This window comes from Scyliorhinus canicula, chromosome 10 (genome assembly GCF_902713615.1).
Source record: "Scyliorhinus canicula chromosome 10, sScyCan1.1, whole genome shotgun sequence".
Taxonomy (NCBI): domain Eukaryota; kingdom Metazoa; phylum Chordata; class Chondrichthyes; order Carcharhiniformes; family Scyliorhinidae; genus Scyliorhinus; species Scyliorhinus canicula.
In genome coordinates, this window is record NC_052155.1 from 95,099,304 (window position 1) to 95,118,374 (window position 19,071).

Genomic DNA, 19,071 nt, shown 5'->3' on the forward strand with positions numbered 1-19,071 from the left:
AAACAAACAAAAACAAACACGCAAAAATTAACACACATATTTACAGGTAAGCATCTTCGTAGTAGTAACTGCGCCCCCCCCCCCCCCCCCCCTCCCCCCCTCAACATGTTTATTTAGCTTGGTTTTGGGCCTTAGCTAGCCATCGAACCCCCGTAACGAACCTGTAGCCCCCCCCCCCCCCTCCCGCTACCTTCCCCCGACTATTCTTCCTCTTGTACATTGGCCACAAATAGGTCCCGGAACAGTCGCATGAATGGCTCCCACGTTCTGTGGAAGCCGTCGTCCGACCCTCGGATGGCAAATTTGATTTTCTCCATTTGGAGAGATTCCGAGAGGTCGGACAGCCAGTCCGCAGCTCTGGGCGGTGCTGCTGACCGCCAGCCAAACAGGATTCTACGGCGGGCGATCAGGGAGGCAAAGGCAAGGGCATCCGCCCTCCTCCCCAGGAATAGATCTGGCTGTTCTGAAACCCCGAAGACCGCCACTATCGGGCATGGCTCCACCCTCACTCCCACCACTTTGGACATTACCTCGAAGAAGGCTGTCCAGTACTCCACGAGTCTGGGGCAGGACCAGAACATGTGGGCGTGGTTGGCCGGGCCTCTTTGGCACCGTTCACATCTGTCTTCCACCTCCGGGAAGAACCTACTCATACGGGTTCTTGTTAAGTGGGCTCTATGTACCACTTTTAGTTGCGTCAGGCTGAGCCTTGCGCACGTGGAGGTGGAGTTGACCCTATGCAGTGCTTCGCTCCAGAGTCCCCACCCGATCTCCATCCCCAGGTCGTCCTCCCATTTCCTCCTTGTTGCGTCCAGTACGGTGTCGTCCCTATCTACCAGTCGGTCATACATGTCACTACAGTTCCCTTTCTCTAGGATACTTGCGTCCAGTAGGTCTTCCAGTAGTGTCTGTCGTGGCGGTTGTGGGTACGTCCTTGTCTCCTTTCGTAGGAAGTTTTTGAGCTGCAGGTACCGTAGCTCGTTCCCCCCAGCTAGCTGAAATTTCTCTGTCAGTTCGTCCAGTGTTGCGATCCTGTCGTCCGTGTATAGGTCCCTGACTGTCAGTGTCCCCCCGTCCTGCCTCCACCTTTTGAAGGTGGCGTCGGTCAGTGCTGGTTTGAACCTATGGTTGTTGCAGATGGGAAAGTCTGAGTTATTAAATGGTTTCAAGAAGGAGAAAGATACATTTCTGACAAAATGGGTTAAAGGGATATGGGGAACAGGTAGGGAGATGGATTTGAGACCAGGAAGAGATCAGCCATGATCTGATTGAATGGTGGAGCACGCACAAAGGACTGAATTGCCTACTTCTGTTCCTAATTCCTATGTTCTTATATGTTCAATTTTTTTTTGTCCTACATGCACAAAACCACAATTAATTCATAGCTTATTTACCAGCTATGCATAGACCTGTTACTTAGTTACTTGTATAAAATTGAATATTTGTGACAGTTTAGAAGCTCATTGATTCTCTGACCTCATAATCTGTGGATTAACAGTGACTAATTCATTTTAGGAATTAATTGGCCTTTTGTTGCAAAATGAACTGTGTACTTTCTTTTTAATATCCTGGAGGGAAACTTGTTCTAAATGTTTCCCTCAGTAAAAATATAATTGTAGATTCATTGAGTCATTCATGGTCCAGGAAGTGATATTTCGGCTCATCAGATCCCATGCCAGCTGTCCATTGAGCAATCCAGTCAATCCCACTCCCTTCCCTGGAGATTTGTTTCCTTCAGTTGCACGTAGAATTTCCTTTCAAAATCAATGATCACCTCAGCTTCCACCATCTTTGTAAGCTGTGAGTTCCAGGTGGATACCACTTGCTGCATAAAAAAGGTTCTTCCTCACATTGGGCGAAATTCTCCGGCCCCCCGCAGGGTCGGAGAGTCGTTCGGGGCCGGCGCAAATCCCGCCCCCGCCATGGCAGAAATTCTCTGCCACCCGGGAATTGGCAGGGGCAGGAATTACGCACCGCCGATCGGCGTGCCTCTGCACCAATAGGCGAGCCCCCTGCGGCGATTCTCCGGCCCGCGATGGGCCAAAGTCCCGCCGCTGAGAGGCCAGTCCCGCCGCCGTGGTTTGAACCACCTCTGGTGGCGGCGGGATCGGCGGCGCAAGTGGGCCCCCGGGATCCTGGGGGGGCACGGGGCGATTGGACCCCGGGGGGTGCCCCCACTGTGGCCAGGCCCGCGATCGGGGCCCACCGATCGGCCGGCGGGCCAGTGCCGTGGGGGCACTCTTTTTCTTCCGCCGCCGCCACGGCCTCCACCATGGCGGAGGCAGAAGAGAATCCCCCAGCGCGCATGCGCCAGTGGTGACGTCAGCGGCAGCTGACGCACCGGTGCATGCGCGAACCGGCGAAGGCCATTCGGCCAGCCCCGGCGCGGGCGGCAGGCATCAAAGGCCGTTGGCGCCGGTTTGGCGCCAGTCGGCGTAGTGCTAACCACTCTGGCACGGGCCTGGCCCTCAATGTGAGGGCTTGGCCCCTAAAGGTGCGGAGAATCCCTTTGGGGATGCCCGACGCCGGAGTGGTTTGCGCCACTCCGCTACACCGGGACCCCTCGCCCCTCCGGGTAGGGGAGAATCCCGCCCATTACTTCTGCATCTCTTTCCTAGAACCTTGGTCAGAATTTAACGTGATGAAAACAGGTGCATGTCTGACCCAATCTTACATAAAATGGCTTGAGAAGATTTCGGGTGACTGTCCCGATGTCATTGTGCACAATGGCAATACAACAGTTGGTGGGTGCTCATGAGTTAGAAGCATGCCCGCCGACAGTTAAAGGGCCAGTTCAAGCCATTAATTTACTAAATAAAAGAAATTTTACAATGTGATGTGATTTTGCAGTCGTCGCAACAGGCAACACGGGCAGACGGCCAAAGCATTTTCCTCAAGTTCTCATCCAAAGGCAGGATAAAAACCCGCATGAACGAAGGCTCAGTCTCTTTAGATTAGAGTTTTTTGTTGTGATTTTATGCGACTTGAAAGGTTTCTCTGTCATTTCTGGTGCATTCCATGCGTGGACAGCTTTCTTTTGGAATACTTTTTCTTGCCATCTTTGTCCGGGTGGACCCTTAGATGCATGCAAAAGTGTCTCGTGCATTTCTGATCAGAACTGGTGGGACCTCTTCTGAATGGAAAGAAAAGGCAAAGAGTGAGAGAAGGCCAGATGATCGCAGGCAGTGCTCTTGGGAGCAACCTGTGGGAGGAGAGGCACAGGTAGTGCAGTGCCAGCAGGAAGTGCAAGTTGGTCGGTTCCACAGGAGACACCACTTCAAGTAGAACGAGCTCCGCCAAGACGATCTAGCTCCAGGTCATCCATCGCATGATGGCTAAGTACCAGGAAATTGGGCTCCCCCTCACCCATTATTCAGCAGTCCACCACCCTTCTGAAAGGGAAGACAGGCTCCCTCCCTCTGTAACTCATTCTGGGTGGACCAGAAAACCCCACCCCAAATTCTAGAATCACCTTAGCAGGACAGCAAATCAGAATTTGTCCTTCACTTTCATGGCAGACAGAGTGTGTTTCAAGTTCCCTATCTGGATGCATTAGAGGAAGCAGTTGCACAGTGGTGTTGTCATGAACCCACACAAATGTGGACCAGTTGTGCCGGCACCTGGGGGTCTCCAAGGCTGTTTGAGACCCCCAGGTTTTGGTTACAGGGCAGGGTGGCTCTCTGGCACTCCCATGGCACCTGTGCACTTTGACACTGCCAGCCTGGCAACTTGGCAGTGCCACCCAGACACCCCGGCAATCCCACCCTGGCATTGCCAGGGTGCCCAGGTGGCACTGCCAGCCTGGCACCAAGTGGAAGGGTCTGGAGGCCGTTGTGGGGGTGCTGAGGGGGTCAAAAGATCAGAGCTGCCTTGAAAAATGGCACCCCGATCCGCGGTAGTCCTCCAGCTTGCCAGTGCAGGAAATGACTAAAGTGTGGTATTGATGGTTCCTCCCCGAGGCCAAAACAAATGGTAAAGTGCCGTAAAATAGCGGTTTCTAGCACCAAGAAATCGCCCTTTAAAGGTGCCAAAACTTTTGTTGGATGTCTGTTCCCCATACCCATGACCATGTGGGGAGACAAAAGTATTCTAATCTCGCCTGAAATTTGTTAATCTTAAATTTATGTCCTGTTTTCCATGCCTGATTAAGCAGCACACTTATACCTACATCCATTTCCTCTCAGCATTTTGAAGAGCTAAATTATGTCTCCTTTGATATTTCTTTCATGAGTGAAAACATGGTTATTCTTCGTTGAACATTTTGCATCTGCCATTGATTAATGTCTGGCTTATTTGGCTCTAGGAAACAATTTCTCACCTCTACAACGATAGCTGACAATTTGGTCAGGGCACTTCATCCAGCCATTGATACCCAATGCTAGGTTGATGCAATTTTTAGATGGGCCAGCAAATGGGTGAGCAGATCACTTGCCTATTTTTATTTTTACAGAAAGCTGCTTAAATATGCAAATTAGCATTTGATGCCACTTGTGGGATCCGTGCCCAATGTTTCAGGTACACATGAGCAGAATGTGTATTACATATGCTTTGCCATTTGTACCAGGCATTGAACAGCCCACAAAAGCGAAATGCTGCACATGCGGGAAATCAAAAATTAAAACAAAAATGCTGGAAATATTCGACATGTCAGGCAGCATCAGTGGAGAGAGAAAGAGAGTTAACATTTCAGATTGATGACTTTTCATCATTTAACCAGAGATGGTTGGAGACGATTCAAAAAATGGCTGAATAAAGATTTGCTTTTGATTTTTGAGGGACTAGGAAGAACAGGAATGCTCTTCCTGAGTCTGCAAAACACCTTTACACACTGCCAACCTGTGCAAGTACTCCCGCCGTCTATGCATTATATTTATCTCTCGGCCAGGCCTGCTGGTTGGCTCAGCATGTAAGCCAACTGGTGTCGATCACTGTTAGATGTAGCGGAGTGTCCAGTGCCAACCTATGGCATTTAGGTGACGAGCACACTGAAAATTTGTTTGGAACTCCAGATAATGACATCGGGCAGGTGAAAATTCGCTCTGCTGACTTCAATGCCCGCTCTGTTCAGAATTCAAAGATCAGCATCTGTTAAGGGGAAGCGGCCAGAAATTCGGTCCATTATGTCCAAGGCGGAATGAAACCATTGTAACCTAAGAGCTGATATGAGTTAATTTGACTCTCTAAGGAAAGGCTCCGTGAAAACACAAGATTAAGGTAATCAGACTTGGTGAGCATTAATTACCTCTAATTATTAAGAATTTTATTTCAATAGGAGCAGAAGATAAATTTAACTTATTTTTAAACTTTGAGGACAAAGCCCAACCAGCCGAGTCAACATCACTCAGTGGAATATGGCAGGCACCTTTGCTGTGCCTTCATAAGCACAACCTTTCTGTCCTGTTCCAATTAATAGCTTAAATTCTGCAAAGTCTTTGTCATTGATGAGTGCAATCTGCATTTCATGCAGATTTCTGTTGGTAGATAGATTCCTGGAATTATGAGACCGTTCACTGCATCTCCTTCGAGCCTAAACTTACTTCAATATTTTAATGTAGCCTCACCAATAATTTGAACATATTTAATATTGCTTTTGTTAACTTATGTACCATATGGGGGCTGATTTAGCTCAGTTGGCTGGACAGCGCGGGTTCAATTCCAGTATTGGCTGAGGTTATTCATGAAGGCCCCACCTTCTCAACCTTGTCCCTTGCCTGAGATGTGGTGATCCTCAGGTTAAATCACCACTCTTTTGAAGTTTTGCCATTTTTTTCCTCACAGGTCTCATCTTGAACTTTGCATTAAATTCCATATGATGTTTATCTGTGCCAATGTGTCAATTTCCTTCAAAGCCTCTTAAAATACATTTCATAATAAAAGAGCTATCACCTAATTACTATTTATGTATCTGCAAGTTTTGATATAATAATACTCTTTATTATTGTAACAAGTAGGCTTACTGTGAAAATCCCCTTGTTGCCACACTCCGGCACCTGTTCGGGCATACAGAGGGAGAATTCAGAATGTCCAATTCACCTAACAAGCACGTCTTTCGGGACTTGTGGGAGGAAACCGGAGCACCTGGAGGAAACCCACGTAGACGTGGGGAGACCATGCAGACTCCCCACAGACAGTGACCCAAGTGGGAATCGAACCCGGGAGCCTGGTGCTGTGAAGCAACAGTGCTAACTACTGTGCTACTGCGCCACCTAGAACATTTCACCTCTATAACATTTAAATCCAGATCATTCATATATATGTATTGATTGACGTGTTCAGTGGTCCCAACAGGAACATTAAGGAATTATTTCCTTATGATTCCTATTGTTCTTTTGCTGAAAATTTTTAAACTTAAGTCTTCTGGTCACTTATTCAGCGGGCAGTGAAAATATTTTTTCTCTGTTTACCCATTAAAAGCTTTCATGATTTTGAAAATGGTCTTGTAGAGAATGTAACAATTTGTCTCAAGGGCAGTCAACATAAGTAGGCAGTTAATTAATGAATGTTCTTGAGCTGGTGGGAAGTGAACTGTGTTATCCATTTATTCTGCTGGATGAATTGGTAATTGGAGGGCATAAATTTAAAATCATTTTCAAAACAATGAAGACAACATTTTATATGTCTAAACACTACACAACTCTTCTGTTACAAGTAGTTGGGGGCATGCAATTAGAAACATTAGCAAAACCAGAATCCATAATTACTTTCAAGAAGGTGAATATTTGAAAAAGAAGAAAATTGAAATGGTAATAAGAAAAGGACAGCAGATTGGGATGAGGCAGTTGGCTCTTTCATAGAGCCAACACAGTGCTATGGCCTAAAGTTACTTTCTTCTGTCCCATGAAATCCTATGGGTGTTATTTGTAACTTCAGTGCCCCCTTTAATAATAATACATCCAATCTGATTTTCTTCACCATTGACTTTAGAAGCCCTGTTTTGGCACTGCAAGAAAGGTTGATTCAGGATTGGAAGGATTTTATCAAGGAATAATGGAAACACTCGCACAGAGCTGGGAAAGAACAGAATGATTAACTACCTAGAAGAAGTGGTTCAAGGGATGGATCTGTGTACTATTTTCATAGAATAACAGAATTGTTAAAAGCACAGTGCGATACCAATCGATCCATCCTGCCTGCATTGAATGAGCAACTCCTTTCTTCTTCCCGTAACCCTGCTCATTCTTCCTTCAGATAATAGTCTAATTCCCTTTTGAATGTTTTTATTGAACGTGCCTCCATCACACTCATTGGTGGTGCATTCTAAACTGCGATGGCGTGAAAATGTTTTTGCTTCTATTATTTTTACTTCTTTTCACAATTACCTTAAATGTGTGCCATCTTGTTCTTGAGCCGTTCATGAGTGAGAACACTTTCTCCCTATCTACTCTGTTCAGACCCTTCATGATCTTCAATACCCCTATCAAATCTCTCCTCCACTATCTTTTTTCCAAGGAAATCTTCTCCAATCTATCATCACAAGTGAAGCTTTTCACACCCAGAATCTTTTCTTCACTTTCTCCAATGCCTTCACATCCTTCCTAAAGTGCAGTGCCAAGAACTGTACACGATATATTTCAGCTGAGGCTGAACGGGTGCCTTACGCAAGATAAACCTACCCACCTTGCTCTTATACTCTATACCAGTGTTCTTCAAACTTTTTTTCTGGGAACCCATTTTTACCAACCCGGCCGACCTTCGCGACCCACGCCGGCCGACCTGCGCGACCCAACATTTTCTCTTACCTTGTTTGCTGCTGACAAAAATGGAGGAAATGGTTTTGGCTCCCTTTGGCCCTCGTACACGCTCCTCCAATGGAACCTGTTGGATGAAGTTCAAGCCTTCCGGTGTTGGAAAGTATGGAGTCTCCATCTGTCCATAGTTCTGAATTTTTTCCCTGTAAAATGTTATCAAATAAACCCCCTCCGAATTTGTAAAAAAATAAAAAATGAAATGAGTAAAATAAATGAAAAAAATGAATAACCCCCCCCCCCCGAACTTGTAAAAAAAATGAATAAAATAAATGAAAAAAATAAAAATTAATTGAACAAAATAAATGAATAAATGAATAAAAACCACTTCAGAACTTGTGAAACAAAAACCTGCAACCATTAAAAAAAATAGCGGCCGCATTGCGCATGCGCTCCGTTCATCGTGCGCACAAGCGCAATGCGGGCAAAAATTTTTTTTACATGCTCGCGGCCGCTTGCAGCCGGCGTTATGAAAAGCCGGCTGCTGCGCGGGGGTTTGCGCGATCGGGAGCGCCGCGGACAACGGCTCCGCGACCCTCCCGCCACCCGCCCGCGACCCACCCATGGGTCGCGCCCCCGACTTTGAAGAACACTGCTCTATACCCCTGTTAATAAAAACTATTATATATTTTTTAACTGACAGTACCCAATTCATTTTTCCCAATTAACGGCCAATTTAGCGTGGCCAATCCACTACCCTTCCCATCTTTGGGTTGTGGTGGCGAAGCCCACACAATGACAGGGAGAATGTGCAAACTCCACACGGACAGTGAACCAGAACCGGGGTTGAACCTGGGACCTCGGCGCCGTGAGGCAGCAATGCTAACCACTGCGCTACCGTGCTGCCCTAATAAAGACTATTATTAACCATTCGCTCAAACTGTCCTGACACCTTGAATGACTTATGCACATATATATCCAGGTTACTCTGCTCCTGCACCCCCTTTAGAATCATACCCTTTATTTTATATTGTATCTCTGTGTTCATCCTCCCAAAATGAATCATTTCACATCTTTCCACACTGAACTTCATCTGCCGCCAGTTTGTCCATTCCACAAACTTATCTATGTCCTATTGTACTTGTACACTGTCCTCCTCACAGTTCACACTGCTTTCAATTTCATGTCGTCACAAAGTTTGAAATCATGCCTCTACATCAATGTTAATACAATGTTGTTATGGAATACAATGTTGACAAATGTGAGGTTATCCATTTTGGTAGGAATAACAGCAAACGGGATTATTATTTAAACGATAAAATATTAAAGCATGCCGCTGTTCAGAGAGACTTGGGTGTGCTAGTGCATGAGTCACAGAAGGTTGGTTTACAAGTGCAACAGGTGATTAAGAAGGCAAATGGAATTTTGTCCTTCATTGCTAGAGGGATGGAGTTTAAGACTAGGGAGGTTATGTTGCAACTGTATAAGGTGTTAGTGCGGCCACACCTGGAGTATTGTGTTCAGTTTTGGTCTCCTTACTTGAGAAAGGACGTACTGGCACTGGAGGGTGTGCAGAGGAGATTCACTAGGTTAATCCCAGAGCTGAAGGGGTTGGATTATGAGGAGAGGTTGAGTAGACTGGGACTGTACTCGTTGGAATTTAGAAGGATGAGGGGGGATCTTATAGAAACATTTAAAATTATGAAGGGAATAGATAGGATAGATGCGGGCAGGTTGTTTCCACTGGCGGGTGACAGCAGAACTAGGGGGCATAGCCTCAAAATAAGGGGAAGTAGATTTAGGACTGAGTTTAGGAGGAACTTCTTCACCCAAAGGGTTGTGAATCTATGGAATTCCTTGCCCAGTGAAGCAGTTGAGGCTCCTTCATTACATGTTTTTAAGGTAAAGATAGATAGTTTTTTGAAGAATAAAGGGATTAAGGGTTATGGTGTTCGGGCCGGAAAGTGGAGCTGAGTCCACAAAAGATCAGCCATGATCTAATTGAATGGCGGAGCAGGCTCGAGGGGCCAGATGGCCTACTCCTGCTCCTAGTTCTTATGTTCTTATGTTCTTATGTTCTTAAGTTTATTCATTGAACCACAACAGGCCATTCAGACCCTCTGAAAGAGCACCCTAACTAGGCACGTTCTATCCCAATAACCCCAGAACCCCTCCTAACCTTTGGACACTGAGGGGCAATTTAGTATGGTCAATCCACCAACCTGTACATCTTTGCACTGTGGGAGGAAACTGGAGCACCCGGAAGAAACCCACGCAAACACGGGTAGAAAGTGCAAACTCCATATAGTCACCCAAGGACGGAATTGAGGATATAAGTATATGTTAGGAAAAGCAAGGATCCCATCAGTGACCCCTGGGGAACTCTACTACAAATTTCCCCCATCCCAAAAAACAGTGAAAAGTATTGTTCTGCGTACAGTCCAGGCAGATCGTTCTATACGTGAAAAATAAAGGACATACGATAGATGCACAATGTAAAAACATAGACATAGGCATCAGGTGAAACATACTGAATACAGTGCTACAACTATAGGGCTGGTTTAGCTCAGTAGCCTAGACAGCTGGTTTGTGATGCAGAACAAGGCCAGCAGCACAGGTTTAATTCCCATACCAGCTGAGAATTCTGAATTCTCCCTCTGTGTACCTGAACAGGTGCCAGAATGTGTACTCTAGGGGCTTTTCACAGTAACTTTGTTGCAGTGTTAATGTAAGCCTACTTACAACACAAAGGTGCGTATGTGGTATGAGCTGCTGGAGTAAGTGGTTGAGGCAGGGACATTGATGATATTTGGACAGACACATGGATAGGAAAGGTTCAGAGGGATATGGCTCAAATGCAGGCAAATGGAATTAGCGTAGATGGGCTTTTTGGCTGGCATGGACCAGCTTGGACCTAAGGGCCTGTCTCCGTGCTGTAGATTCTATCATTAGTGATAGGATTAAAAGTTTGGGAATGGGTGGCACAGTGGTTAGCACTGCTGTCTACGGCGCTGAGGACCCGGGTTTGATCCCGGTCCCAGACCACTGTCTGTTTGGAGTTTGCACATTCCCCCTGTGTCTGTGTGGGTTTCACGCCCACAACCCAAAGATGTGCAGGTTAGGTGACTTGGCCACACTAAATTCCCCCTTAATTGGAAAAAAAAATGGGTATTCTAAATTTATTTTTTTAAAAAGGTAAAAAATATAGGTTTGGGAAACTTTTAAATCCAGCATAGGATGAGTAATAAAAACAAAGAGGAAGAACTTGGAGTATGACGAACTAGGGGCTGGTTTAGCTCACTCGGCTAAATCGCTGGCTTTTAACGCAGATCAAGCAGCATGGTTCAATTCCCGTACCAGCCTCCCCGGAATGTGGCGACTAGGGGCTTTTCACAGTAACTTCATTGAAGCCTACTCGTGACAATAAGCAATTTTCATTTCATTTTCATTTTTTCATGAGAAAAAACTAGCAAGAAATCTAACAACAGACATTAAAAACTTTTACAAGTATAGAAAAAGGAAAAGAGTGTAATCCCTGAGCCACCAATTAAATCCCGGACTCTGGGACAACAGGTTTTAAGTGATTCTTGAGTGAGCCAAATTGCCTTTCTGCTGCTCATGGGCAGGTTTCCCATGTCAGCCCTTTCCACTGCTCACTAAATCTGGGATAGCTTTCCTGTCGCTGGGAGTTGCACATGAAGCCTTCCACGCAATCCTACTGGCCCATTTGCCATTCTGCCCTTCCAACTGGTTTCATTAAATTTTGCCTACAATGAAAAAGGTGATTGAGACACTGGGGAATCAAGGGGTGAGTCATTTGCTTTAGAATTCCCCACCTCTAACCTGCTCTTGTAGCCACTGTGTGTGGCTGCTCTATTTAAGTTTCCACTCAATGATAACCCACAGGATGGGGTTTTAAAAGATGCAAATGACATTGAATGTCAATGGAAGGTGATTATTGCTTGGTACTAGTGTGATGCAAACATTATTTGTTACTTTTCAGCTGAAGCCAGCACCTGGACACAAATAGCTCTGTTACCCGAGGAGTTGTGAATGGAACTGAACGCTGTATAATCGGCAGTAAACATCTCCACTGCTGAACTTATACTGGAGGCTGAACCACTAATGAAATTGTTGAAGATGGTTGGGCTGAGGACATTGCCCTGAGGAACTTGTTGGTGCTGTCTTCGGGCGAGAATGATTGGCGCCAACAACCCCAACCATCTTCCTTTGTGCTAGGTCTGACTCCTGTCAGGGGAGAGTTTTCCTGATTCCCATTGGGCAGGACTTTCTGGCTCTTCTCACAGGCGGATCTCCTGGTCTCGCCGAAGGGGGCCCCCTGCAGCAGATTCCCCAGTGGTGGGACAGGCCAGCCACACAAAATGGTGTAGACATCGGCGGGGCTGGAAGATCCCAATGGTGGTCGATTTCAAGTCAACTCTGCCAACTCTGGAGCCAGAAATTCCCATCTCTTAACTTTAGTTTTGGTAAGGTTTCTAGAGGGCACACTTGCTCAAATGCTGCCTTTGGCATTAAGGACAGGCACTCTCACCTTCACACTGGAAATGAACACTTTTGTCAATGTTTGGACCAAGGTTGTTATGAGGTCTGGAGTCAAGTGTTCCTGGTGGAACCCAACAAAGCAGGTTATTGGAGAGCAAATTCTGCTTTCTAACGCAGTTGATAATACCTTCCATCACATAATCTGTGATTAAAATTGGAATGGTATTTGACTCGATTCAATTTGTCCTGCTTTTTGTGGACTGGACATAGCTGGGCAATTTTGCACTTTCTTTTTTCAGGTTCAATGTGAAATTACATTGCATTCTGTAACAAAGCAAACAATGAAACTTGACAAGAATTTATTTATTTACACATTAGGTAAACGCAAAGAATATTGGCAAATTATACAAAATTCGTATTGGGCACAACAATGCGGGTGAATTCCCAGGATGGCATTGTGAATCGGTAAGGACATTGAATGAGCAAGCTTCTTTCTTTTATCGTACAGATTCCGGCAGTAGAACAAAGAGTCATTAATTTGAAATGAACTATATGCATTAACTAAATTATTTAAAGAATAATATTAAAATCATATTGAATCAATTAACCTTTACATTGTGTAAATGCAAGTTATAATATATAAGACATATTTTCCTCTGCTTGGCATTATGAAAATGAATATAAAGTAGAGAATTCTGCAGATTCACTCTTTCTATCCCAGGCTCATATGAATGCTGAAAAAAAGTACACCAGAACTGTGATACTCATCAGCTTTACTCAGTCATTTCTTATGTGCTACACATCAAAGATCATTCCTGAGGGTGAACCCTTGCATGTCACAGGATGGTGTGTGATTTTATGGCCAGTTTTTAATTCAGCCAACAGGGGTCACGCACACAGGCTGGAGAGCCTGCAACAGCCCTTGCCTACTTTTGGGAAGGCTGGCCAAATTAAGTGCCTATCAGTAGACTTCCCCTAGATGAAGGAATCTGGGGGGGCAGGCGTACTCTCCTGATCAGAGATTAGCAGTTGTGCATTGCAGGCAGCTCCAGTGGCATCTACCAGCCATGTACCCACCAGAAATGTAAGATTGCAGAGGGACTTCAGGTCAATGTTCAGTGATGGCAGAATGGGATCACCGGGGAGTGGGGGGTCACATGGAAGGGGGTGGGGGGGGGGGGGGGGGGGGGGGGGGGGTGGTGGTGCAGTTGACAGCAACGCAACGCCTTCAAGCACCTGTCTTCAAACTTGCATTCGGGAGGGCATTAAATTCCAATATGAAGAGTATCTGACAGGTTGTGTTGCTTCGGAGTTGAGGAGAATGCCTTGTTTCTAGAATAACTTAATGGATTGATACAAATGCCTTCTAGTCTTTGGATAGCAGAAAAATAATCTATAGGTCCATTCAGCAAAAGCAACAAGTCGATCAAGGAATAAATGCAATATTCCTGAGTTGCAGCATGAGAGAAAGATGGTGCAAAAGCAGCGAATAAGTAGAAAGCTGCTCAGAGAGAAGAGGAGGTGAAAGGGAAAAGGGGCTCTGAGCAAGGGGTCTTGGGAGGATTCTCTGTTTGAGAGACTAAAGTGTAGATTCTCCGTTTGGCGACTATGGGCATGATTCTCTGTTTGAGAGGCTGTGTTGACTCTTGGACTGAATGGTGGGTGTTCCATGGTCCTGATGGCATCACCGGTCCCGGAGCAATTCAGGGCATGCTGATGAGCCAGTACTCATGGCTTGTGGAGCTAGTGCAATTCCAATTCTTGCCGGCATCAGATTCACTGAGGTTGGGTTTGCTACTGGAGAACCTGACAAGCTGGAGCTGCATATCAGGGGCAAAATTCTCCGACCCCACGCAGGGTCGGAGAATCGGCCGGCGGCGGCGTTATTCCCGCTCCCGCCGGGTTTTTAAATCTCCGACCGGCCAAAAACCAACGTTGTGCAAATCCCGCCGGCAGCCTCTGAGAACAGCTGGCGCCGTCGGGATTTCATTATAATTTTAGTTTCACCAAATCTCCGGCCCGGATGGGCTGAAGTCCCGCCGACGTGACGACGGAAAAACAAAGTACCTTTAAAACTGCGTCAACCATTGATGATGGTTAACGCCGTTCAGTTACCAACATCGAGTGCGGGGCGGAGAAGGACAGTACCGGCGTTTGTGGGGTGGTGGGGGGAGAGTACCGGCGTTTGTGGGGTGGGGGGGGAGAGAGAGAGTCCCGGCGTTGAGGGGGGGTCCCGGCGTTAGGGGGGGTCCCGGCGTTGGGGGGGGGGGTCCCGGCATTGGGGGGGGTCCCGGCATTGGGGGGGGGGTCCCGGCATTGGGGGGGGGGTCCCGGCATTGGGGGGGGGGTCCAGGCGTTGGGTGGGGGTCCCGGCGTTGGTGGGGGGGGTCCCGGCATGGGGGGGGGTCCCGGCGTGGGGGGGGGGACCCGGCGTGGGGGGGTGGGGTCCCGGCGTGGGGGGGGTCCCGGCGGGGGGGGGGGGGTCCTGGCGGTGGGGGGGGGGGGTCCCGGCGTGGGGGGGGGTCCCGGCCTGGGGGGGGTCCCGGCGTGGGGGGGGCGGTCCCGGCGTGGGGGGCTGTCCCGGCGTGGGGGCGGTCCCGGCGTGGGGGGGGTGTCCTGGCGTGTGGGGGGTCCTGGCGTGGGGGGGGTCCCGGTGTGGGGGGGGGGGTGGTCCCGGCGTGGGGGGGGTCCCGGCGTGGGGGGCGGGTCCCGGCGTGGAGAGAGAGGGGGGGTGGCGTTGGAGGGGGGTAGGGGTGGTGGGGGGCGGCGTCAACGCACCGTCGCCCCCCCTCTGCACGCCGCTGCCCAACCCCACCCACCCCTACCCCCCTCCTCATCACCCCTACCCCCCAAACTCACCACCCCTACCCCCCCAACTCACCACCCCTACCCCCCCAACTCACCACCCCTACCCCCCTCCTCATCACCCCTACCCCCCCAACTCACCACCCCTACCCCCCCAACTCACCACCCCTACCCCCCTCACCACCACCCACAACCCCCTCACCACCACCCACACACTCCCCCCTCCCTCTGAAGGCCGGTACCCACACCCCCCTCCCTCCCTCTGAAGGCCGGTACCCACACCCTCCTCACTCTGAAGGCCGGTACCCACACCCCCCGCCCCCTCCCTCTGAAGGCCGGCACCCACACCTCCCCCCTCACTCTGAAGGCCGGTACCCACACCCCCTCCCTCTGAAGGCCGGTACCCACACCCCCTCCCTCCCTCTGAAGGCCGGTACCCACACACCCCCCCCTCCCACTGAAGGCCGGTACCCACACACCCTTCCCACGCCGGTACACACACCCCCCCCTCTCCTCCTCCCCCCCTTCCTTCCTCCTCCCCCGCTTCCCTTCCTCCTCCCCCCTTCCCTTCCTTCCTCCTCCCCCCTTCCTTCCTCCTCCCCCCCTTCCTTCCTCCTCCCCCCTTCCTTCCTCCTCCCCCCTTCCTCCTCCCCCGTCCTTCCTCCTCCCCCTTCCTTCCTCCTCCCCCCTTCCTTCCTCCTCCCCCCTTCCTTCCTCCTCCCCCCTTCCTTCCTCCTCCCCCTTCTTTCCTCCTCCTACCTTCCTTCCTCCTCCCCCCCTTCTTCCACCTCCCCCCCTTTCCTTCCTCCTCCCCCCCTTCCTTCCTCCTCCCCCCTTCCTTCCTCCTCCCCCTTCCTCCTCCCCCTTCCTTCCTCCTCCCCCTTCCTTCCTCCTCCCCCCTTCCTTCCTCCTCCCCCCTTCCTTCCTCCTCCCCCTTTCCTCCTCCTACCTTCCTTCCTCCTCCCCCCCTTCTTCCACCTCCCCCCCTTTTCTTCCTCCTTCCCCCCTTCCTTCCTTCTCCCCGCCTTCCTTCCACCTCCCCCCTTTCCTTCCTCCTCCCCCCCATTCCTTCCTCCTCCTCCCCCCCATTCCTTCCTCCTCCTCCCCCCCTTCCTTCCTCCTCCTCCCCCCTTCCTTCCTCCTCCTCCCCTCCTTCTCCTCCCCCCCTCCTTCCTCCTCCTCCCCCTTCCTTCCTCCTCCTCCCCCCCTTCCTTCCTCCTCCTCCCCCTTCCGTCCTCCTCCTCCCCCTCTTCCTTCCTCCTCCTCCCCCCTTCCTTCCTCCTCCTCTCCCCCTTCCTTCCTCCTTCTCCCTCCTTCCTTCCTCCTCCTCCCACCCCCTTCCTTCCTCCCCCCCCCCCCTTCCTTCCTCCTCCTCCCCCTTCCTTCCTCCTCCTCCCCCCTCCTTCCTCCTCCTCCCCCCTTCCTTCCTCCTCCTCCCCCCTTCCTTCCTCCTCCTCCCCCCTTCCTTCCTCCCCCCTTCCTTCCTCCGCCTCCCCTTCCTTCCTCCTCCTCCCCCCTTCCTTCCTCCTCCTCCCCCCCTTCCTTCCTCCTCCTCCCCCCCACTTTCCTTCCTCCTCCTCCCCCCCACCTTCCTTCCTCCTCCTCCCCCCACCTTCCTTCCTCCTCCTCCCCCCCTCCTTCCTTCCTCCCTCCTCCTCCCCCCACCTTCCTTCCTCCTCCTCCCCCCCACCTTCCTTCCTCCTCCTCCCCCCACCTTCCTTCCTCCTCCTCCCCCCCACCTTCCTTCCTCCTCCTCCCCCCCCACCTTCCTTCCTTCCTCCTCCTCCCCCCACCTTCCTTCCTCCTCCTCCCCCCACCTTCCTTCCTCCTCCTCCCCCCCACCTTCCTTCCTCCCCTCCCCCACTTCCTTCCTCCTCCTCCCCCCTTCCTTCCTCCTCCTCCCCCCCTCCTTCCTTCCTCCTCCTCTCCCCCCCCACCTTCCTTCCTCCTCCCCCCCTTCCCTTCCTCCTCCCCCCCTTCCCTTCCTTCCTCCTCCCCCCTTCCTTCCTCCTCCCCCCCCTTCCTTCCTCCTCCCCCTTCCTTCCTCCTCCCCCCCTTCCTCCTCCCCCTTCCTTCCCTCCTCCCCCTTCCTCCTCCTCCCCCTTCCTTCCTCCTCCCCCCTTCCTTCCTCCTCCCCCCTTCCTTCCTCCTCCCTTCCTTCCTCCTCCCCCTTCCTCCTCCCCCTTCCTTCCTCCTCCCCCCTTCCTTCCTCCTCCCCCCTTCCTTCCTCCTCCCCCCTTCCTTCCTCCTCCCCCTTTCCTCCTCCTACCTTCCTTCCTCCTCCCCCCTTCTTCCACCTCCCCCCCTTTTCTTCCTCCTTCCCCCCCCTTCCTTCCTTCTCCCCGCCTTCCTTCCACCGCCCCACCTTTCCTTCCTCCTCCCCCCCATTCCTTCCTCCTCCTCCCCCCCATTCCTTCCTCCTCCTCCCCCCATTCCTTCCCTCCTCCTCCCCCCTTCCTTCCCCCTCCTCCCCTCCTCTCCTCCCCCCCTCCTTCCTCCTCCTCCCCCTTCCTTCCTCCCTCCTCCCCCCTTCCTTCCTCCTCCTCCCCCCCTTCCGTCCTCCTCCTCCCCCTCTTCCTTCCTCCTCCTCCCCCCCTTCCTTCCTCCTCCTCTCCCCCCTTCCTTCCTCCTTCTCCCCCCTTCCTTCCTCCTCCTCCCCCCCCCCTTCCTTCCTCCCCCTCCCCCCTTCCTTCCTCCTCCTCCCCCCTTCCTTCCTCCTCCTCCTCCCCCTCCTTCCTCCTCCTCCCCCCTTCCTTCCTCCTCCTCCCCCCCTTCCTTCCTCCTCCTCCCCCCTTCCTTCCTCCCCCCCTCCTTCCTCCTCCTCCCCCTTCCTTCCTCCTCCTCCCCCCTTCCTTCCTCCTCCTCCCCCCCTTCCTTCCTCCTCCTCCCCCCCACTTTCCTTCCTCCTCCTCCCCCCCACCTTCCTTCCTCCTCCTCCCCCCCACCTTCCTTCCTCCTCCTCCCCCCCTCCTTCCTTCCTCCCTCCTCCTCCCCCCCACCTTCCTTCCTCCTCCTCCCCCCCACCTTCCTTCCTCCTCCTCCCCCCCCCACCTTCCTTCCTCCTCCTCCCCCCCACCTTCCTTCCTCCTCCTCCCCCCCCACCTTCCTTCCTTCCTCCTCCTCCTCCCCCCCACCGTTCCTTCCTCCTCCTCCCCCCACCTTCCTTCCTCCTCCTCCTCCCCCACCTTCCTTCCTCCTCCTCCCCCACTTCCTTCCTACTCCACCCTTCCTTCCTCTCCTCCGCCCCCCTCCTTCCTTCCTCCTCCTCTACCCTCTCCCCCCCACCTTCCTTCCTCCTCCCCCCCTTCCCGTTCCTCCTCCCCCCCTCCCCGTCCTTCCCCTCCCACTTGATCCTTCCTCCTCCCCCCTTCCTTCCCTCCTCGCCCCTTCCATTCCTCCTCCCCCCCTTCCTCCTCCCCTTCCTTCCTCCTCCCCCCTTCTCTTCCTCCTCCCCCTTCCTTCCTCCTCCCCCCTTGCCTTCCCTCCTCCCCCCTGTCTTTTCCATCCTCCCCCCCTTCCTTCCTCCCCCCCCTTCTTCCACTCCCCCCTTTCCCTTCCTCCTCCCCCCCTTTCCTTCCTCCTCCTCCCCCCATTCCTTCCTCCTCCCCCCCTTCCTTCCTCCTCCCCCCTTCTTTCCTCCTCCCCCCTTCCTTCCTCCTTCCCCCCTTCCTTCCTCCTCCCCGCCTTCCTTCCACCTCCCCCCCTTTCCTTCCTCCTCCCCCCCCTTTCCTTCCTCCTCCTCCCACCCCCTTCCTTCCTCCTCCTCCCCCCCTTCCTTCCTCCTCCCCCCCTTCATTCCTCCTCCTCCCCCCCTTCCTTCCTCCTCCTCCCCCCCTTCCTTCCTCCCCCCTTCCTCCTCCTCCCCCCCTTCCTTCCTCCTCCTCCCCCCTTCCTTCCTCCTCCTCCCCCCCACTTTCCTTCCTCCTCCTCCCCCCCCACCTTCCTTCCTCCTCCTCCCCCCCACCTTCCTTCCTCCTCCTCCCCCCACCTTCCTTCCTCCCTCCTCCTCCCCCCCCACCTTCCTTCCTCCTCCTCCCCCCCCACCTTCCTTCCTCCTCCTCCCCCCACCTTCCTTCCT

General features: G+C 51.7%; 1 protein-coding gene across 1 annotated transcript in view; it reads left to right on the forward strand.

Annotated features, from left to right (window-relative positions):
• Positions 1 to 19,071, forward strand: part of LOC119972132 — a 660,627-nt gene that overhangs the window by 73,370 nt on the left and 568,186 nt on the right. The window contains exon 7 of the mRNA XM_038808465.1: positions 12,567 to 12,653. Within this exon, the coding sequence (XP_038664393.1) occupies positions 12,567 to 12,653 (87 nt within the window). The remainder of the gene's footprint in view (positions 1 to 12,566; positions 12,654 to 19,071) is intronic.